The sequence below is a fragment of the Eulemur rufifrons genome, chromosome 7, assembly GCF_041146395.1.
Source record: "Eulemur rufifrons isolate Redbay chromosome 7, OSU_ERuf_1, whole genome shotgun sequence".
Taxonomy (NCBI): domain Eukaryota; kingdom Metazoa; phylum Chordata; class Mammalia; order Primates; family Lemuridae; genus Eulemur; species Eulemur rufifrons.
The window spans coordinates 275,120,312-275,144,010 of NC_090989.1; the positions used below are offsets into that span (position 1 = coordinate 275,120,312).

The 23,699-nt window shown below is 35.7% G+C and overlaps 1 protein-coding gene across 1 annotated transcript in view; it reads left to right on the forward strand.

Annotated features, from left to right (window-relative positions):
* The window catches only part of RABGAP1 (RAB GTPase activating protein 1), a 143,743-nt gene that overhangs the window by 2,039 nt on the left and 118,005 nt on the right, over window positions 1-23,699 (forward strand). The window contains exon 2 of the mRNA XM_069476753.1: window positions 11,333-11,532. Within this exon, the coding sequence (XP_069332854.1) occupies window positions 11,383-11,532 (150 nt within the window). The 5' untranslated portion in view covers window positions 11,333-11,382. The remainder of the gene's footprint in view (window positions 1-11,332; window positions 11,533-23,699) is intronic.

Sequence of the window (23,699 nt, forward strand, 5' to 3'; positions counted from 1 at the left end):
AAGCATGTGGAATAAATGAATACAACATTCTTAAATGATCTTTCTTGACAAAACTATACTTTCAGTGATTATTTCTATAGCTAGTTAAATCTTTTTTGGAGATAGAACTGAAATATTTTTAAAGTGTTAATGTATGTAAAGCAGAGTTTCTGACATTTTGGTGCTGTGTATGTAATTGCCTTGTTCATAGTTAGATCCTGGGGAAAGAAAATACAAGGCTAAGGACTTGATGCCTATGGATAGACCTGAAAAACAAAACCAAACCAAACCACTGAGTCAACTTCGTAGCTACTGCTTTTTTAGTATAAACTGATTACCTAGTCATCTCCACCATCCCCACCCCTTTAAGCTTTGTGTTGATCCTGAGATCATTATTCTTCAGAAAACTTGTAAGTCAAAAACAGTATTGAGTAGAAATTTAAACTTGACATTATAAAGACTCATGTCGACCCTAATAGCCTGTTTCTCTTCATGTGCAAAGACTGACCAAATATGGAAGTGTGCAAGTCATGAACATGTTAGTTTATAGAATTTGGACTGGAAATTTCCCTTCTCTTTCCAAGTCCACTATAATATTCTGAGCTAGTCATCAGTGAGAATTTGTTGAAAATTATTCTTTCTACTACGGTAGAACTCTGTAAGGCCTAACTTTCCCCCCCAAAATTTTTCTGACTACTAAAGAGTAAAATAAAGCCCTAAAACTTTTTAAAGTTCATATTGAACATTAAATAGTATGTATCATCTTGGCTGTAAAACATGAGAAATATATCTTCTTAATTGTATGGCTCTGCTGCCATATGTGGGGGTTTGCATCTCTTCAAGAGATCATGCATAGTTATGTATTTCTAGTTAAAGTTACAGCAGCGTTTGTGTTATAAACCACTACTCTTTGGGATCTGTAAATATTTGTGGCAATAAACTTTTCTCCATATTAAAATCTGACATTTCTTAAGGTGCATTAACAAGTGAATTTCTATGGTAAGTTTAGCATAATATTAACTCAAAGCTTAATAATAATTTGACTATTCTAAGAGTTTTTCTTTCCCATTTTTCCTTATACATTTTGGTAATTATAACCAACAACCTATGGTTATAATCTTGTTTTCCCTTTTCTGAGAATGACCTTTGTATCAGTTAAAAGAATTGATACACAGAATCTTTCCTTGGGACATACATTAAATATCAAGCGTAATAAGAGACAGTGTTCAAGGCTAAATTGGGCATTTGTATAATACTAATGGAAAGTGCTATGTGTTAATCATTTTAATATTTTTACCATAGATGTAATAAACTCTCTTGTGCCCTTGAAGGTATGCTGATAAACTGAAAGTAGGAATATGTCTCATAAATCTCATGCTGACACATGATTTTCTATGACTAGACCTCCGATATAGCTGCAGAAGAGAAATGGTTATATCCTTATTGTAGTTACCTATTGAATTCTCTGTGAATACAGGAAAAATCTGATTTCTGTCTAACCTTAAAAGCATGTATTAAAAATTCTCCTCTAGCAAAAAGGTGTTTTTTTTTTTGTTTTTTGTTTTTTTTTTAGTTTGTTGTCTTTGTTTATAAGAAAAGATCTTTTCAGATAGGTTTAAAAACATTTGTGGAACTTAATTAAAATATTTGTAAACTTTGTATCTTTTTACATAGTACCTATTACAGTGGTGTGAATGAAGTGCTCAGTAAATGCTTATTGACTGCTTGTTCATCCCTTATTGGACACACTTGTCAAATGTCTCTTCATCCCTGTATAACTATGGACCAGGGCCTTCTCATATCAGAAGGTGCAGAAAACACCTGTGTCTTCCGCCAAACATTTGTGGTTTGCCTACTCATTCCCTTGAAAATCAAACAGATCATAGAAAAGAGAAATTGTGTTTACTGCATTTACCTTATAAGGGCTTTGGTCATGTATTGACTGATTTGCTTGCTAGGCATTAAATTCACATAGATTAAGGAGAAGTGAATAATGCAAACATTTCTGATCTAAGTGTAGACAAGTGGATATTCTAAATGAAATAGATTCATTTTCTAATTATGGGTGAGAAGGAACTATATTAACTAATTTCCTAAAAGATGGAAAGATCTTTGAACAACTCTGCATTGCTTAAAAGTATGCTCATGTTTATATTTATAAAATGCTAATTAATTATACTTTAGAAATCTGTTCAGAAAAAGTAAAGACAAAGTTTTTTTTTTTTTTTAATCTATAATAGCAAAGTCAGATATATAATCAGATCTGACCTTGTGAATGAGTAGTACATTAACATTAAGCTAACTTTCCCTGTGTTCCCAGGGGTAGTTTCTGTTGTAGAAATGGCATCCAAATAACAATTCAGATATTTAGTTTCAGAGGTACCATGTTGAAGTGGCATAAAGCCAGAATATCTAGAGTTCTGGAAAAAATTAAAATGCTGTTTCTTGAATTATCTACAGAAATGTGGGAAAACCATTGACAAAGTTTTACTTTTTCAGGTGTTAAGATCATTACATTCAAATAGTCAACACAGAGTTAAATGAGTTGTTTTATGTGCATTTCATCCCCTCTTCTTACTTCTTATACCTTTCATTAGACCGATCAAGGTATAGGGGAGATACGAATTTTAGGATCAGAAAGACATTGATATCCCAAGTCTTGCACTTAGTATATGACGGAAGGTAAGCTACTTAATCACTCTGAGACCCAGTTTATTCATTTGTAGAAATTGAGCTACTTGTGCCTACCTCATGAAATTGTACTAGAAAGCACCTGATGTTTTTCCCCTTTTCCTGGATACTCACACAGGAAGAAAGAGTTCAGTCCCCTCATTTTACATAACTGAAGCTACAGCATTGTCTAAGTTAAATTAAAAAAATACCCGGGAGTTCAACTCCCAGTCTTTTTTTTTTTTTTTTTCTGTTAAAATATTAATAGTAGATTGTTAAGTTTAAAAAAAAAATCTGATAAAGCTTGATTACTGGCTGGGCGCAGTGACTCACACCTATAATCCTATCATTTTGGGAGGCCAAGGTAGGAGAATCATTTGACCTAGGAGTTCCAGACTAACCTGAGCAACATAGCAATACCCCATCTCTACAGAAAACAGAAAAATTAGCCAGGAATGGTGGCATGTGCCCGTAGTCCCAGCTACTTGGGAGGCTGAGCCAGAAGGATTGCTGGAACCCAGGAGTTTGAGCTGTGATGACATGATGCCACTGCATTCTAGCCCAGTCAACAGAGCAAGACCCTGTCTAGAAAAACAAAGTGTTGATTACTCATGAGAAAGTGAGAATTCTGAAAACATTGGCTCTTTACACTATTTGGTGTATTGATTTTGTGAATTTATACAAAGATCCTGTGAAGTTACACTCAGGCTCTAAAAACTTACCAAAGGATGAATGGATAAACAAAATATATTATGTATACAGTAGAATATTATTCAGCCTTAACAAGGAAGGAAATTCTGACAACATGAATAAACCTTAAAGACCCACTAAATGAAATAAGCCAGTTACAAAAGGACAAATATTATATGATTCCACTGCTTATATGAGGTGTACTTAGAGTAGTCAAATTCATAGAGATAGAAGGTAGAATGGTAGTTGTCAGGGCTGAGGGGTGGGGGAGAATGGAGAGTTAGTGTTAATGGACACAGAGTGTCAGTTGGGGAAAAAAGAAGTTCCAACGATGGCTGATGGTGATGGTTGCACAACAGTGTGAATGTACTTAATGACACAGAACTGTATACTTAAAAATGGCTAAAATGGTGACATTTATGTATCTTTAACCACAATGCAAAAAAAAATTTTTTTTAGCTTTTACTTTGTCTTTCAAATTCCTATAATCCTTTAATTCAGTTATTTTTTTTTTTTTTTTAGTTCATCTGCAGTTGAACTAAAAATCACTTAATAGTTTGAAGAAATAAATTGTTGCAGGCATGGTAGGTTAAAATTTGCCGAACAGTGAGTTTTAGATAAGCTGGTTTTTCTTGCCTTTAGGTACAAGTAGGCCCAAGATGATTAAGTTTTGTTTTCTTTGGTTTTGGTTTTTTAAGCTAAGCTGAAAATAATCAGAAAGTTTAAATTATTATGGTTTTCTTAGCTCACTAAAATAATTCAAAGAAACAGCCACCAAATTGAGAGTCAGACTTAAAACAAAGACCTCTATTGTTTAGCATTTAGTAATGGTGGAAAGGAATTTATTTTTATAAAGAAGGGATGGTATTCCATTGAGTTTTGTTAGATCTGTCCCACCCTTTCCAGGGATAGGCTGTGAGAAATTCATGTAAAAACCAGTACAGGGAAACAAAGTTCAGAGCCAGGAAAAAAAGAAAAAAGTTGAGACTAATATAGTGTGATTTTTTTTTTTTTTAATAGCTTCTTTGTACTTTGCTTGTTTAATTTTAAAGAGTTAAAAACCCACAGGAATTGGCCTGCTACTACATCTTTCAGACTTGATTCTTTTGCTACTTCCTGTCTTATTCTTTTTCTGAACAGAGAGTAATCTTGCCAGATCTGTGTTTTAGAAGGATACAACTGGGAGCAGCATAGAGGATGGATTGGAATGGGGAGAGAATGGAGATAGGGACATCAAGAAGGAGAGACATGCAATCCAGAAAAGGACAGAGGCACCTAGATACCTGGGTTTGGAACAAGTTCCACAATTTTCTCTGTGAACTTAAGCAAGTTATCAACCTGCCTAAACCTCAGTTTGTCTGTCATATGAAGTTAATACCCATCTGGCAAGGTTAGTGTGAAGATTAATAATAATGCATGTAAAACTTTTTAGTACCGTGTTGGGCATATAATTGCACTTCAAGAACTAATAAGTATTACTTTCTCTTCAGATTTAGCAAGATGATTTAAGCATCCCTCTTAGATTCCCTAAAGCTGTTCTCATTTGCTCACTGGATTGGGGGGGAAGTGATGAGCGTGTTTGGTCCAGAGGGTTCAAAGTACGTTTTGTGACTCATTGTTCTTTCACTTGTTTTTGGTCGTGAGTCTATTCAATATTCTAGTCATCATCTGTAGCCACATCCTTGATACATGCATGTAATGTAGCGTATTTGTCATTTGCCCTCCTCACATTACTTATACCCTGCTAAACACTGAAGTATATTCAACCAGCCAAATTTATTAAATGCTGCCACTAAGCAAGAATATGAAATTAATATGAATAAAACATAAAATCCCTGTCCACAAGTAATTCTGGGGACTATGTTTGTACCCATTGTGTTCCCAGCATTTGACATGGTGGTTTATACTTAGTAATTGCTTCTGGAGTGAATGGATCAATCAATATGGCAGAGTAGAAAAGAAGTGTTAATATTATTTTACTGTGTGATGCATGCTATAAACCTGTGATAGAACTAAAAATCAAACAAAAACCCTTAGGCATGCTAGAAGAAAATGAACATTGCAGAAGGGAAAGGGAGAAGTTGAATACTTGATTGTATCACTAGATTGCTGTTGGCGGAGAAAGGCTAGCTGGGGAAACAAAGACACATTCTCAGCTTAGCAAGCAGTACATGAAAAGACTTGAAAATGTAAAAATATATAACATATTTGGTGTGTTGTATAGTTTGATAGAAGGAGGTAAGACTAGAATGGTAGATTGGCTCCAGATTTTGTAGAACTAAGTGATATAAGGAGTTTGGATTTTATTCTGTTTTTAGTCAGAAGCAATTAATGGTTTTGAGGAAGTCGGAGGTTGGGATATATGGTTAAATAAGTTTTAGAAATTAACTATGGGAGCTAGATAATCAGTGACCTTAGAGGGGTCTAGATAGGAAGACTTCTGTTGCAGCCAAGTTGAAAGAGAATAAAATACGAGTTAGTAACATGAGGGTTGGTGAAGAAGGAATAGATTTGAGATATGTTTTGAAACTATAATCCATTAGGGTTCCAAGGGAGAATAAGAAAAGGAGTCGAGGATTTATTTATCTATCTATCTGCCTATCTTGGATCTGTGGTTGTTCATAGTGTAGAGAACCTAGGAAGAATATGCTGACATGAGGGGATTGCATAGATTGGTTTTGAACACATGGGATTGATTTTGAGAAGACCATGGGACACATGTAGTAGAGCTCTGTAGTATATATCCATTATACTCTTTACATACCTCTATTATAACAAGCACTATACTTAACTATAACTACTTGTTTACCAGTCTCTTTTTTCTACCATTGTAAGACTGTCAAAAATAAGGAGTAACTTTTCTTCCTCAGCATAACAATATACAACAGTGCCTGGCACAAATCAGACACTGGATACTGAATTGGAAAAAAGGAAAACATAACGCAAATACCCACATGGAATTCAAGAGAAAAGTTAGGTCTAGAGTATTATTAGCATGCAATAGAAAGCTGTAACTATGTTAGCTAATGAGATAGCCAGGGAAAAGAGGACAAGAAGGAAATTTTTTAAATAGGCAGAAGAAAAGGAACCTAAATGAAGACTAGAAAAAGATAGAGGTAGAAAATGGAAGCAAAAAGATAAGTTTCAGAATAAAGAAATGGGTGGCATTTTCATTTACTTCAGCTGGTAGGAGTAAGATGAGGACTGAAAGAATTCGTTGAGTTTTGCAAATTGTGTTATTGTTGGTTTTTAAAAGAAGAGATTCAGGAAGGTTGGTGAGAAGGAAGGGTCAGGTTTTTGGAAGGGACTGTTGGGTGAGAGTAGGGAGTCCCATTTAAGTGGTAGTGGTGGAGGCAGTTAATACTACTCCTTTAAAAAGAATGTGTCAGGAAAACCAAGGAAATAAAGGTGAACCAAGCTCTGGACTGGTGTCTGGGCATTAGCACATTTTGCCTCTACTATGTCAAGTTCAATTAAAACTATCACCCATGCCTCTTTTATTAAGCTAGGTGGGTCACTTACCGGGAGGTGATTTTTTTCTCTACAATTGCACATTAGCAAATCCATGCCACTGCAAGTTCCCTGTTTATGTTACTGCTCAGAATGATGTTAGTAGCTAGAAACAATACAAATATCTGATAGTACTCTGTCCAAAAAAAAAAAGTTCAAGTTTTTAAAAGGTAAACATTGATCATCTAGGAGCCGACTGCTATTGAAGGACTGTCAAAAGAGTCTTTGTCTTGGCCAGTTCATTCCATTTCACTCTCCATTAGCTGGGTGTAGAGTGTTGAAGAGGAGATGGAGAATGAATGTGACTCTAGTCAGCATATTGAGATGCATTTTATGTTATATTCTTTGCAGTATAAAATTGTCACTATGGCACAGAGCATCAATTTGGGCAAAAAGTTGATAAAGAGTTTCAGTGTCATGAGACTAATTTTCAATAAAAATCTGGTGAACTTGTGTGTGTCTATAAGAATATTAATAAAAGCAATGAAAGGGTAGATGAATGAAAACAAAGCATAATTGAACTTTTGGATGTGATGCAGAAGGCTGCATAAGTTAACAAAATTACCTATCATGTCAAGTGGCTTGACTTCATTAAAAGAGACGTAGAGAAAGAAACATCCCTGAATGTGCACTCATCAACCTGGCCCTGTTGTTAATTAGATGTAACAGGAGTCTAGGCTCAAAACTTCTGTAAAAGAAAGAGGCAAGCTGTGAGTGCCTACTAAATTACTGGAGTATTCATATGTACATTATCTTATTTAAAGTGGGATAATAGTCCTTATTCTATCTTATAAAATTACTAGTATGATAAAATGAAATAAAGAATGGATGCATTTTATTTCTTTGTATTATACGTAGGTAAGACAATTGTATTGGAAGTATTCCTTTACATTTATTTAGATATAAACAAATTGCAATGTGAAATTAGAAAATCTGTTATCTATTAACCTCAATGTTTCCTTGCGTGGATTGTTTAAATCAGTTAATATCTGTTAATTCAAATTGGAAGTTATGTTTTTGAAAAGCTAATTATTGGGTGCTTACAATTTTCTATATGTATTTTTAAATGCTTTATAGATATAGTCTTTAGTAATTTTTACAATAGCTCTGTTAGATAATGTAACATTTTCTATTATGGAAACTGAGGGTCTGTGTGACAAGCTCATACTGTTAGTAAGTAGTAGAACCAGTATTCTAACTTGGGTTTTTCTTAGCTCTTAATTGTGTGCTTCCCCTTCACAAATATAACTGCAGTTTTCATTGTCAATTTATAAAAGGTGGTCTTACCTTTTCATTGAGTGGCTCTTGCTCTTTTCCATCTTTATTTGCCATTTACCCTACTTTAATAAATAGTTGTGCACCTACTGTATGCCAGGCATTGTTCCAGGTGCTAGGGGTATAGCAGTTAATCAAACACAAAAATTCTTGCTCTCGTGAAGCTTAGGTTCTAGTTTACATGATACTTAAAAACAAATTACTAAAATGTAAAAGTGTGTCAAGTGGTTATGGGTGCTATCGAGAAAGGTAGGGAGGAGGATGGCAGTGGGGGTGGAATTTTGTACTTTATTTTCCATAGGAATTAGAATTACAGTGTGAAGGATGGAGAATTAGAGTAGGGGACTTTTTGTGGTAACTGACGTAAGTAGGGATTAAAAAAAATTAGTCCTTATCATCTTGAGACAGAGGTTGTGAATCTCTAGAATATTGCCAGAAGTACACCAGGTTCTGAGGTACCTCTTCATTGTGGAGGCCAGGGAAGGGCTTATCTCACCCAGAGCTTGTGGAGCCCTGGGCTCCCTCTTCACTTCTGTCCACAGAGGTCAGAGAAAAAAGGAGTCTTGTGTGATTTTTCCTGTATTACTTAGTGTTCTGATAAACCTCATTCTTGCTGAGTGATTCAGTTACTTTCAGTTGCCAAAACAAACAATAAAGTATCTTATAAAGTGTATTTTCCTATCACCTTCTCAAAGAAAATAGATGAAACTTTGAGCCTACCAAATCTTCTCAATTCCATAGTGAAAATACCAAAGTATTTTTGAGTCTAGAGTATCATACACAGATATTAGTCTCTTAGATCATAGCTTTAGAACATTTTCCCAGGTCCTTTGCTGTCCTACTGTTAATCACATTTTAAAAGGTGGACAGAAGATTTAATTGATTAAGCATGAAAACCTCCCATAAAGTACAAGTTCTAAAATAGATAAAGACTTCTTCACCCAATACTGAATGTTTTGGGACAAGGCACAAATTGGTGGCATTAGAAAGCCATCATAATCTAAAGGGCAGAACACGGCCTTTAGAGTCATAAATAACTGGGTTTAATTTTTGGCTTTGCCTCTAACCACATTATGTTAGACCATCTCTCTAAGTTATACCATCTCTCTAAGCTTTTATTTCCTCATCTGTGAAATATAGATGTGATGATTAAATTAAGGAAGCACTTACCATCAAATTATTAAAACAACATAATAGATGCTATAAAAAAGTCAAATGTAAATGCTATGGGAACAGACTGAAGGGAAGCAGTTCATTTGACTGTGAGGTAAGAATGGGCAAGTGGACTGAGAAGGCTACTAAGAGAAAGAGATATAGATCATTAATGATGAGTTGGGGTTGATCAAGTACAGAAGCAAGGAAACCACACCAGAAGGAGGATCCTATGAAGGCAAATACCTGGAGGTATTAAAGTATTTATCCTTTGCAGAAGTCTAAGTTAGCTCCTCTCCCAATGTGTTCCCATAGTTTTCTTTACCCTGAGTCTGCACCTATTAGCCTATACAATTTGCCTCTGTTCTCCACTAAGCCATAAACTCCTTTTGGGCAAGAATCTAATTTCTTTTGTTTATCATAGCTTGTACTTTATACACTAGGCACTCAATATTTAAGTATTCATTGAATTAATTTAAACATTTTTCTTTTAATTTTTCAAAAGTACATTTTGAAATGTTTTTGAATGCTACATTATGTATTTAGATTTGGTCCTATAAAATGTAAACCTGTAGTAGCCTCTAAACAGGGGAATTAGTTTAAATAAAAAGCAGCAGAGAGTCCGGGGTTCTAGCTTTAGCTGTGTCATTGACTAAATGACCATACTTCTCCTCTTGAGATTGCTATTTTATTGTTTAACAGTGTTGATTTCTAAGTTTTTTTTCCCAACTATACTATGGAGAAATTGTGTAATTCCTGCTGCCAGGTGTTATATATATTGGCTTTTGAGCAGAAAATAGTGCTTGACGCATGGTATATGTTCAGTAAATATCTGTTCAATTAAAAATCCAAAGAATAAGTCAGGACTTCTCAATTGGAGAAATTAAACAGATTTTTAGGACCTTACCTCTTTGAGGTAAAAGATGAACAGAGAGCTGTAGTTACTTTTGTTAATTGTTTAAAACACTGGGTATAATGCATTATTCTGTTGATGTTTTGACAACCAAATGAAACATTGCCACAAAGAATGCAGAACTAGGTTTTCAAATGATAGATGAGTTTGAGTTTTATTCCAGGAGTGAATAAATAATTGAAAGACTTTTCATAAGTGACACATCTTTATCCTTTTTGCTGAGAATTTTTGGCATGAAACTTTTATTGGATAATGTTCATACCAAGTTGATTCTAAGAAACTGTGGTGTGGGAAAATTGAGTTTTTAATAGGCTTCTGGTTTCTTGCTATGTGAAGTATTTCCCAGCTTGAGAATTTATGCTTATCTGCCTTGATTTTATCTCTGTTGGGTGTTAATGTGAAATTTTGTTTGTTAAAACTATGCTAGTATTTTAAATTTAAGTACCAATAATGCTAGGAAAACCTTAGTTATTGTGCTTTCACAGTAACTAAGTGTGTTTAATTTCATTTATGTGTACAGCTTTAAAAATTAAAGGGTAGACAAGAATGGAAAAATAAGCACCACATGTATCCACCATCAAATTGGTTTCACTGATCATCACCTAAGAGCACATTCAGGAATAACATTGATCGGGTGTCGGGCCCATGTTGGGGGGGGAGTGTATACATACATAATGAGTGCGATGCGCACTGTCTAGAGGATGGACACGTTTGAAGCTCTGACTCTAGGTGGGGGGGGGGGGCACAAGGACAATGTACGTAACCTAAACTTTTGTACCCCCACAATATGCTGAAATAATAATAAAAAAAAGGGTAGAAAACAGAAGTTTAGTACTTCATTATTTTTGGAGGCTACGACCAGAGTTGAAACATATGCTAAAGAAATCACTATGGATAGGTAGTGTTATTCTGAAGGGAATATGTTTTATTTATTTTTTTGACGTCTGAAATATCTTGGTCTTGAATAGCATAAAATTCCCTTTTATTTGGAATAAAAAGCCTAAACTGAAAGTAGTGACAGTCTTAGGAAAATTTTTTGGAAGTATCTTTTTTTTCAAGTTTTTCCATATGTTTTGTGAGAATTAGAGCATAATTGAATATCTGGACTTCTATATGAGTATCTTTATGGTTTTTGTTTTTCAGGCATCTTAAAAATATTTAATCATTCATGAGTTGAGCCTCATTCTTGAGTTATGGATGACAAAGCCTCTGTTGGAAAAATCAGTGTCTCCTCAGACTCAGTATCTACTCTTAATAGTGAAGATTTTGTCTTGGTTTCCAGGCAAGGAGATGAGACACCATCTACAAATAATGGAAGTGATGACGAGAAAACAGGACTCAAGGTAAAACTCCATAACCTAAGTTTGTTTTACTTAGTTTTGCTAAGCCCATTGCAAAACTTGGCCTTAAAAGGAAAGGGATATGCGGGGAAAGTGAGAACATGGATATGATACACTGTTTTCTGTAATGTTAGTTTTATTTATACTTATTGAGAAATTTGTATTTGATCTTTGATTAGCTTTTCCTAAATCTTCCAGTACCCCTAAATGTCAAAACTTGTGGTTATAGTATAAACATTTGTCATTTTAGTATTTTTTTCACTTTTCCACTGAATTAGGGATACTTATTTCTTTTGGTCCTGGTGTATGTAACATGAGGGCACTGGCAGGTCAGCAGTGCTATTAATAAACATAAGTTAGGATTATTGAAACAGAAATTTGAATACCTGGCCATTGACCACTTCTTTTTATCGTCTCTCAGCCAAATAACAACTATTACTTCTTTTCCCATATTCTGTTACTCTGCTCTTTATGGATATAAATAAAAACAGATTATCAAAGTTGTCGTTTAAAATAGTAATTTTAAAAATATTTCAATTCCTGTTTACATCTGTTCATTCAACAAATGTTTATTAAGTAATGACTATGTGCCAAGTACTTTTTTAGGTACTGGAGTACAGTGGTGAACAACATATGGCAAAGCCCCTGCCCTCCTAGTTTTAATTCTACTGGGGAAACATACTCTAAGCAAATAAGAAAATAAATGTGTCAAGTAAATTTCGGTGCTGTGAAGAAAAGGCAGGACACATGGATAAATAGTGAATGACATTGTGATTGTTCCTTGACCTTTAAAAAATTTTGTCAAAAGTTTGAAAACTCTTACTCGCACTCCGAAATGTACAGAGATATAAATGAAAAACAGTAAAACTGGCTGGGCACTGTGGCTCACACCTGTAATCCTAGCATTTTGGGAGACCCAGGCAAGAGGATTGCTTAAGGCCAAGAGATTGAGACTAGCCTGAGCAACATAGTGAGACGCCATCTCTACGAAATTTTTTTTTAAAATAGCTGGGCATGGTGGTGGGCATCTGTAGTCTTAGCTCTTTGGGAGGTTGAGGCAGGAGGATCACTTGATCCCAGGAATTTGAGGTTGCAGTAAACTCTGATCATGCTGCTACACTCCAGCCTGGGTGACAAGTGTGCGACACTGTCTCAAGGGGAGAAAAAACACAGTAAAACTAAAAAAGTAAACAAGAGTGAATGACAGGTGCTTTTTTAGAGAAGGTCTTGAGATGACATTTGAGGTAAGCGCCAAATGAAATGAGGAAGAAAGCCATGGAGAAATCTGGGGAAAGAGCATTCAGGAGGGAACAGCAAATACAAAGAGCCTGAGGAGCTTAACCCTTGTTAGGGCAGATATTTGAGAAGAGTGAAGAAAGTAAAAAGTGGTAAGGGATGAGATCAAGTGATGGGCAGGAGCTGGATCTTACACTTTGTGTTTGTGGAGCTAAGCAGGAAACTTGGATCTGTAAAAAAAAAAAAAAAAAAAAAATATATGAAGGGAATTTTTGGAGAGGTTTGAGTGGGAACATGATCTGATTTACATTTTTAAGAGCTCACTGCCTGAGAGGGACTTCCAGGACGAGAGCATGTCTTACTCCCCAGCAAAACTGGTGACAATTATTAAAACATTAAGGTCTCTGGAAGTGTTCTAAAGGAAATATAGCAAATGAAGAAACATTTATTCAAGGAAATTTACTAAAATTTGGTAAGAACAGCAAGAAACTGTTATTTGTACCAAGACCCACTCCTTCCTTCCCCTATCCCAACTGAGTGAGATAATAACTCTACTCCAGCGTGGTGCAGTCAAGAAGACAAGACTCCCTCTCCCCCAGCTCGTAGTCTGGGCTATTGTCTGGGGGAGGAGCAGAGCATAGCATTTCTCATCATACCTCCAGCTGCCTGTTGCTGGCCAAGTGTGACTAAGAGGTAGGGGTTTCCCTTTTTCTGCCCAGCCCTGTTCTTGGGACAGAGGCTCTACTTTGGGCATAGCAACTAAAGCTGTGGTGTCACTCAATGAGAAGTTTGCCATTGTCCCCACTTCCAGTTCCAAAGCCATGGCTCAGAGATTTTGCCTGTGGGGAAAAGCTGGCCATAAAACATATTTCTGATCTATTCACAAAGGCATGGACTTCATTTACAAGAAAGTGTAAAGAAGTTTAAGCCTAAAATTACTGTCAAAAACAGTGTAGGTTGTGGTGAAAGGTAATTAGGTGATTGGTAGATTGACAGGACACTTAAACTTAGCTGCAGATCTTCTAGTTTGCCTGAGGAAACCACGGAAAGACATAAGTTGGGAAGAGACCATCGGGGGTCAAAACAAATCTCACCCATTGACCTCTGGAACTTTCCCTTTAGAAAACCCCAGATTTGATTGCTTTAGTCTATGGAGCAGTTTATAGTCCAGTGCATTGCTGAAATTAGTAGAGCAATCAGCCAACAATTAGTGGTGCTTCACAGCTGGGTACGGTCAGAGAAAAAGAGAGAGAGCACCCTGCTAAAACCATTCTCATCCAAGGGTAACTGTGGGCAATTCCAAGTCTGAGGCCCCTGAGGAGCAACATCAGAGGCTTAACACTGGAATTTACTAAAATAACCTAGCCAGTCACTCAATAAACAAGCTAAACATGAACACAAGTTTTGAAGTGGGGAGACCAGTCCCCAGAGTTTGTACAACATATTATCTAAAATGTCTAGTTTCAAACCAAAAATTGTGAGACATGCAGGAAATCAAAAAAAAAAAAAGACCCGTATAACCCACCCCCCGAAAAAACAGGCACCAGATACTGCTATTGAGAGTGACCAATTGGATTTAACACACAAAGCCTTCAAAGTAGCTGTTATGAATATGTTTAACAAACTAAATCATGCTTAAGGAAATAAGGGAAAATGTGATGACAGTGTCACATCAAATAGAGAATAATAAGGAGATAGAAATTATTTTTAAAAAATAAAACCAAATGGAAATTCTAGAATTGCAAAGCACAATAACTAAAAGAAAAAACTCACTAGAGGGGCACAACTGTACACTTCAGCTGACCAAAGAAAGAATTAATGAACTTAACAATAGATCAGTAGAAATTACCCAGGAACATAAAAAAGAATGGAGAAAAATAAACAGCCTTATAGAAATATGGAACACTATTAAGTTCACCAATATGCTCATAATAGGAGCATCAGAAGGAGAGGAGACAGAGAAATGACCAGAAAAAATATTCAAAGTAATAATGGCTGAAATCCCAAATTTATTAAAAAACAATAATCAACATATCCAGGAAGTGTAAACTCCAAATAGAATAAATGAAGAGAGATCGACAAAGAGGCATATCTGGTAAAAAAATACTAAAAGTCAAAAACAAGGGAAAAATCTTGAGAGCAGCAAAAGATAAATGACTCATTACTTACAAGCGCACCCCAGTAAGATTATGGCTAACTTCTCAGCAAAAACAATGGAGGCAAGAAAGCCAGTGGGATAACATTCAAAATGTTCAAAGAAAAAAGACCCAGTCAGCCAGCGATCCTATGTTCAGCAAAGCTATTCAAAACTGAAAGTGAAATAAAGACATTCTGAGATATATAAAAACTGAGATAATTTGTTGTTAGCAGACCCACCCTATAAAAAATACTAATACTAAGGGAAGTTCTTCAGGCTGAAACTAAGTGACTCCAAACAATGTTTTTTTTAGTTGCCAATAACAGGAAAAAGGAGATAGGAACAGACATGTATTTGGGCTAAGGAAATGACTCCACATGGTAACTCAAATTCACAAGAACAAATGAAGAGAATCAGAATAATAAGGAGGTTAACATAACAAAAGCTATAAATATATGTTTCCTTGCTTTTCTCAACTTTCTTAAATGTGCTTATAAAATTACACAAAACAGTAATTGTAACAGTGTCTTGTTGGACTCATAACATTTATAGATGTAATATGTATAACAGTACCACAAAAGGAGAAAAGGAAATAGAGCTGTATATGAATAATTTTCCGTATCTCAATGGAATTAAGTTAGTATAAATCAGAAGCTGATTTGATAAATTAAAATGTACCTTGTAAATTCCTAGAGCAACTACTAAGGATATAAATAAAAATATATACATATGGAAAAAAAATCATTGAAAAAATGTAAATGCTATATTAGAAAATATTTACTAAGTGCAAAAGAAAACAGGAGTAATAGGAATAGAGGAACAAAAAAGATATGAGACACATAAGAAACAAGCAGTAAAATGGTAAACCTAAATCCAACTGTATCAATAATACCAAATGTGAATGAATTAAGCAATATAATCAAAAGGGCAGATACTGTCAGACTGGATTAGAAAACATCCAACTATATGCTGTCTACAGGAGACACTTTAGATTTAAAGATACAAATAGATTTAAAAATAAAAGCATAGAAAAAGACATACCATGCAAAGAGCAGTCACAAAGCTAGAGTGGCTATTTTGATATTAGACAAAATAAACTTTATAACAAAAAAATATTACTAGAAATAATAAGGGACATTTTGCTTATATTTTTTTAAGACACAGGATTGTGCTCTGTCACCCAGGCTAGAGTGCAATGATGTGATCATAGCTCACTGCTGCCTCGAATTCCTGGCCTCAAGGAATCCTCCAGCCTTAGCCTCCCAAGTAGCTAGGACTACAGGAATGTGCCACCATTCCTGCCTGATTTTCTTTCTGTTTTTGTAGAGACGAGATCTTGCTGTGTTGCCCAGGCTGGTCTTGAGCTCCTGACTTTGGTGATCCTCCTACCTTGGCCTCCCAAAGTGCTGGGTTTACAGGCGTGAGCCACAGTGCCTGGCCTAAAAAGGGACATTTTATATTCTTACAAGGGTCAGTCCATCCTGAAGATCTAACAGTTGTGTACGTAATAACAGCACCAAATTGCGTGAAGCAAAAACTGATGGAAACGAACAGAGAAAAAGACAATTCAACAATAATTATTAAAGATTACTATACTCAGCTTTCCCTAGTGGATGGAAAACCTAGGCAGATCAATAAGGAAACAGAAGTCTTGAACAACACTGTTGACCAACTAGATTTAACTTAGGTCTGTAGAACGCTGTGCCCAACAATAGCAGAATATACGTTCTTCTCAAATGCACTCAAAGTATTAATCCAACCACAAGGGAATGAAACTAGAAATCAGTAACAGAAGTAAAATAGAAAATTCAGAAATATGGGGAAATTAAACAGCATACTCCTAAATAAGTCAAAGAAGAAATCAAAAAGGGAATTAGAAAATACTTCGAGATGAATGAAAATGAGGACACAATATACTAAAACTTAAGGGATTCAGCTCAAACAGTTCTTATTGGGGAAACTTATAGCTGGAAGTGCCTGTCTTAAGAAGAAGATAGATCCAAAATCAATATCCTAGCCCTCCACCTTAAGACGTTGGTAAAAGAAGGGCACACTAAACCTAAAACAATCAGAAGAAAGGAAATAAAAGATAAGAGCAGAAATTAGTGAAATAGAGAATAGAAAATCAGTGAACCAAAAGCTGATTCTTTGAAAAGATCAACGAAATTGACTACCATTTAAGTAGATTGACCAAGATTAAAAAAAAAGACACTTGTTATAATCAGAAATGAAAGAGTAGACATTACTATTGACTTTACATAAATAAAAAGAATTATAAAGGAATACTACAAACAGTTGTGTGCTGTTAAGTTAGATAACTCAGATGAAATGGACACATTTCTAGAATGACATTTACAAAATTGATAAAATAGTCTCAATAGACCTATAACAAAGAGATTGAATTGGTAATCAAAAAAGTATCCTAATTAAAAGCCCAGGCCTAGAAGGCTTCACTGCTAAATTCTACCAGATATTTAAATAGGAATTTCTATTCGTTCTGTACAAACTCTCCTTAAAGACAGAATAGTAGAGAATACTCTTTAACTTATTCTGTGAGAATAGTATTACGCCAATACCGAAATCAGACAAAGACATGAGCGGGAAAGTACACACCAATATCTTTTATGAATATGGATATAAAAATTCTTGACAAATATTTAGCAAGTGAATTCAGCTGGTATATAAATATAAAAATGATTATATATCATGACTAAGTGGGCTTTACCCTAGGAATGTAAGGTTGGTTTAACTTGAAATTTATTAATGTAATGTACCATATCAATAGAATAAAAAACAAAAACCACATGATCATATCAATAGATGAAGAAAAAGCCTTTGACAAAATTCAATACCTTTTTGTGAACAAATGAAACAAACAAACAAATTCAAAACAGGAATAGAGTGAAACTTCTCAACTTAATAAACGGCATTTACAAAAAACCCACAGCTAAAATCATGCTTGATGACAAGGATGTCTGCATTCATGACCTCAGTTGAACATTGTACTGGTGGTTATAGCCAGGCCAGTTAGGATAAAAAAATAAATAAAAGGCATCTTGATTGGAAAGGAGGAAGTAAAAACTAATTCTGTTTGCAAATGACATGATCTTGTATATGGAAAATCCTAAGGAATCCACTAAAGCTATTAGAACTAATAAGTTCAGCAAGATTGCAAGATACAAGATTGATATACAAAAAAATCAATTGTATTTCATGCAGTGAACATCATACAATGAATCAATGAATATCATGAAATAATAAAACAAATTCTATTTATAGTAGCATCAAAAAGAATAAAATACTTGGTGATTAATTTAACCAAAAAGTGCAGTTTTTGCTTTGAAAATTGCAAAACATTGTTGAAAAAATTAAGGAAGATATAAATGAAAAGACATCCCATGTTCATGGATGAAAAGACTTAATATTGTTAAGATGGTCGTACTCCCCAAATTGATCTACACATTCAGTGCAGTCCTTATCAGAATCTCAGGTAACACCTTGAAGAAGTTAACAAGCTGATTCTAAAATTCTTAGGAAATTGCAAAGGAACCCTGAATAGCTGACATAATCTTGAAAATCAAGAGGAAAGTTAGACAATTCACACTTTCTGATTTCAAAACTTACTACAAAATGGTGGTAATCAAAACAATATGTTACTGGTTTAAGGGCAGACATAGAGATCACCAGAATAAATTCAAGAGCCCAGAAATCACGTGTCTGTGCTCAACTAATTTAGGCAAGGATACTAACACCAAGCAATGAGGACAGAGTGCTGGAGCAACTGGATAGCCACATGCAAAAGGATGAAACTGGGCTCTTACCTCACACCATTTATAAAAATTGACTCAAAATGGATCAAAGACCTAAATGTAAGAGTGAAAACTGTGTAACTCTTACAGGAAAACTCTGATTTGACAGCAGATTTTTACGTATCACATTAAAAGCACAAGCAACGAAGGAAAAAACAGATAACTGGACTACATAAATGTTAAAAGAGTTTGTAAAATACCTTATAAGACAGTGGTCCCTAACCTTTTTGGCACCAGGGACCAGTTTCATGGGAGACAGTTTTTCCACAGACCAGGGGAAGGCAGAGCTCAGGTGGTGATGGCAGCAATGGGGAACGGATGTAAATACAGATGAAGTTTCGCTCACTTGCCAGGTGCTCACCTCCTGCTATGCGTCTTGGTTCCTAACAGGCCACCAGTACCGGTCTTTGGCCCACGGGTTGGGGACCACAGTAATAAGGTATTTGTATCTAGTATATATAAAAAACTAAACCAAAATGTCCATCAACTGCTGAATGGATAAACAAAATACAGCGGAATACTATTCAGCCATAAAAAGGAATGAAATACTGATATATGCTATAAACATAGCTAAACCTTGAGAATATCATAGTAAGTGACGTGCCAGTCACAAAAGACCACAAATTATATAATTTCATTAATATGAAATATTCAGAATAAGCAAATCTTTAGACAAAATAGATAAGTGGTTGCCTAGGGCTGGGGGAATAGAGAGGTGTGATCCCTAAGAGTGTGTGGTGCTGCTTTTTCAGGTGATGAAAATGTTTTAAAACTGACTTTGGTAGTGGTTGCATATATTTGCAAATATACTTAAAACTGTTGAATATGTTCTTTAAATGAGTGAATTGTATGGTCTTATGAATAATATCTCAATAAATCTTTTAAAGAATAGCTACCTAGAGAATTGGCAGTAAAGGGGCAAGAGTGGTAGCAAGGAGAGCAAGGGCAAATGTGCTCTGATTCAGGATGTTTTGAAGGTAAGACTCATTGGTGTTACTATGGGTAAATTAGATACAGAGTATCAGGCAAAGAGAAAAGTAAACATTCCTAGATTTTGACCTAGGCTGTTTAGGTAATTGGTAGTAGTGCCATTTGTTGAGATGGGAAAGAAAAATGGAAGACTAGGATTGGGGCAGGGGAACATGCTAAATTTGAGATGACTATTAGACGTCCACTTGGAGATGTCAGGTAGTTAGTTGGATGTATGAGACTAATGCTCAGGAAAAGTGGCTGGCATCAACAGTATATACATGGTATTTAAAGCTATAGCATTTGATGAGATTGCCTGTAATGTGAGGTAGATACTGAAGAGATGAGTGGTAAGAGTTGGTCCTTGGAGTACTCTACTGTTTACAGATTGAGATGAAGAGAAACCAGCAGAGAAGAGTAAGAAGAAATAACTAGTGAGATATAAGGAAAATTAGGAGAGTAGAAAGCCTTGGAAGACAAGTGAAGAAAGTATTTCAAGAAAGCAGGAGTAATCAGGTATGTCTGATTCTGCTAAGAGGTTGATTTAGATGGTGACTGAAAAAAATGACATGATAGAGGCCTTGGGCACCCTCAAGAAGAGTGTTTTTGTTTTTGTTTTAGGAGAGATTGGAGCATTAGCAGGATTAGCGTGGATTGGGTAGTAAATGGGAGGTGAGAAGGAAGTGGCAATAAATATAGAAAACTCTTTCAAGAACTTTTGCTATAAAAGAAGGGCAGAGAAACTGAGTGGTAGTTTACAGGAGGATATGGATTCCAGTGAGTGGTTTCAGGACATTTATGAATTTATAGGAATTATTCAGTAAAGAGGATACATTACTAGTACAAAAGAAGAATAAAATTTTTGATTGGGGAAAAGGACTTCCTGTGTGTAAGTGGAAGAATTAGCTTAGGAACAGTTTCTGTGCTAGGAAGTAAGAATGCATACAGATACAAATAAAGTAGCCTTCTCTCATTTTGGATTTCTCCCATTTGAAAATTTTCTTGTAAACTTTTGAGGTAACTCTTTGACTTAGTCTTCTTGCTTCTAATTTGATGAACCATTTATGGTACAGAATAAGGTCTCTCAGGGAGTCCTCTAGACTACTTCTTTCTTGGTCTCTCATTTATCTTGTTTACCAGAAAGAGGTACTTCTAGAGTCATGCACCAAATAATGAGATTTCAGTCAATGAAGAACTACATATACAATGGTGGTCCCATGAGATTATAATACTGTACTTTTACTATATGTTTTCTATATTTAGATATGTTTAAATACACAAATACTTACCATTGTGTTATAGGTGCTTACAGTATTTAGCACATTAACATGCTGTACAGGTTTGTAGCTTAAGAGCAACAGGCTATACCATATAGCCTAGGTGTATAGTAGGCTATACATCAAGGATTGTGTAAATATACTCTGTGATGTTTGCACAGTGATGAAATCGCCTGACACATTTCTCAGAAGGTATCACCATGGTTAAGTGATGCATGACTGTATTTTGTAGACAAGGAAATTGAGGAACATGTTCTCCCAATTTAAAATGTTTCCTCTGTATATTTCTGTGTAATTTCAGTACATCTATTCATTATATAGAACTGTTAAGAAGTAATAACATTGTTAAATTTGTAGATCTGTCATCAAGGAAGTTATAATAGTATTACTGGAGATGTCTTGCTCAGTGGTGCTCACTCTTTTTTTGGAACCTTGTTTGTTTTCTCAGCTTCTAGTAGAGGGACCAACAAAATGATTTTAAAAGGAAACAAAAGATTTGTAGAGCATCTTGTTTGCCATTTCAGTGTGATATAATATGAAATTTAATAAATTCCAAGAATTTCAGGGGGTTTCCTTTAGTTTTGTGTTGGTGCTAAAATTTATGCTTGGAACATGCACATAAAAGTAGACCCATGAGCCAGGTGCAATAGCTTATGCCTGTAGTCCCAGCTACTTGGGAGGCTGAGGCAGGAGGATGAATTGAAGTGAGGAGTTCGAGGCTGCAGCGCTCATTATCACACCTGTGAATAGTCACTACATTCCAGCATGGAAAACATAGTGAGACCCCATGCCTAAAAACAAACAAACTGAAGTAGAACCATGCATTGGGTTTTTTGTTTTTTTTTTTTTATTTCAGCATATTATTGGTGTACAAATGTTTAGGTTACGTGTATTACCCTTGCCCCACCCGAGTTAGAGCTTCTAGCATGTCCATCTCGCAGACGGTGCGCAACGTACTCACTAGGTGTATTTGTACCCATCCCCATGCATTGGGTTTAGAAAACACATTTTAAAAGTCTATCACTCTTCCACCCCAAAAGTTTGAATTGAGTGTTTTGTTGAACATTTCTTTGACAGCTTGTAATCTACCACAGGATAAGAGCTCCAATTTTGGAAATACGATCATCTAGACAGCCTAAAAGTGTCCTAATATAAAATAATTAGGAAAGCTGGGTGAAATATAACACAAAGTCTGTCAGTTGCTTAGCTGTATTCATAAGAAAAGTAATGCAAATCTTTAAGGAACACAAACAAAGAACTGAAAGTTGAAACTATACTTATGAGCTGACACTGGGGCTACACTGGGGAATTTGCTGCTCTTTATAACCATGGTGCTTGGATTTTGATAGCTAAGATGAACAAGAGATAAGGGCTTCGGGTTTGAGAGAAAGCAGCGTTGGAACTGAGATCTCCTCACAAACCATCCTCAGGGGCTATATCCTAACTGAAAGGCTCGGAGGGAGGTGGAATCTGCCTATAGTTACAGGAAGAAAGTAAGGAAGCTTGTATTTCATAGCTTGGACACTGGTTTAGAGGGGAGTCTTACTGAGAATTTGTGCCCATAGCCTTACCTTCATGTGCCTTTGGGGTTGAAATTTACACCGTCTGCATATTCCTTGGCTGGTATTATAATACTCTTGGGGCACCTTATAGAAGCAATTGCAAAACTACTCTGGAGGAACGTACTTGTCACCAAGGCTCTATGGTATTCCCACAGATAACCCTGAAAAAGAAGAGCACACAGTCCAAAGTTTACAAATATATACAAAGAACAATTCACTATGTGCAAGTCAGCAAACCCCAGCAGGATTGAATCCCACCAGAACTCAGGCATTAGAATAATTAGGTAGAACCTTTAAGGTAAATTCGATTAAAATAATTAAAGACTTAAAAGTTTGAAAACATTAGAAAAGAACAAAATTATCAAAAAAAATAAAAGATTAAGAAAACTAAAAACAGGATTTCTACAGTGAAATTTAGAGCTAGTGAAATTCAAAGTTCAGCAGATGTGTCAAACAGCTAATTACACATGGCTGAAGAGAGAATCAAATACCTGGAAAATGAGTCTGAGGAATTTGTCCAGAAGATAGCATGGAAAGATAGTAAAATATGAAAGACCAGTTAAGAGACACGAAAATGAAGATGAGAAGTACCAACATATATCTAAGTGTTCCATAAGAAGAAAATGGGGGAGAAGGAAATACTTGAGGAGATAATAGTTGAATATTTTCCAGAAGTGATAAAAGACCTAAATCCTCAGCTTCAAAGAACATAGTGAGTCCCATGGGGGATGGTAATGAAACTGAGAAACATCACAGCCAGAGAGAAGATAGTAAACGGCTGGATGAGAATGGGGAGGAATTTGACGTAGTGCTTGTCCTCATGATGCTTATAGCTTAGGGTAAATGACAGGTTTTTTGTTGTTGTTTTTTGAGACAGAGTCTCTCTCTGTTGCCCGGGCTAGAGTGCAGTGGCGTCAGCCTAGCTCACAGCAACCTCAAACTACTGGGCTCAAGCGATCTTCCTGCCTCAGCATCCTCAGTAGCTGGGATTACAGGCATGCACCACCATTCCCGGCTAATTTTTTCTATATATATTTTTAGTTGTCCAGTTAATTTCTTCCTGTTTTTTTAGTAGAAATGGGGTCTTGCTCTTGCTCAGGCTGGTCTCGAACTCCTAAGCTCAAACGATCCGCCCACCTCGGCCTCCCAGAGTGCTAGAATTACAGGCCTGAGCCACCAC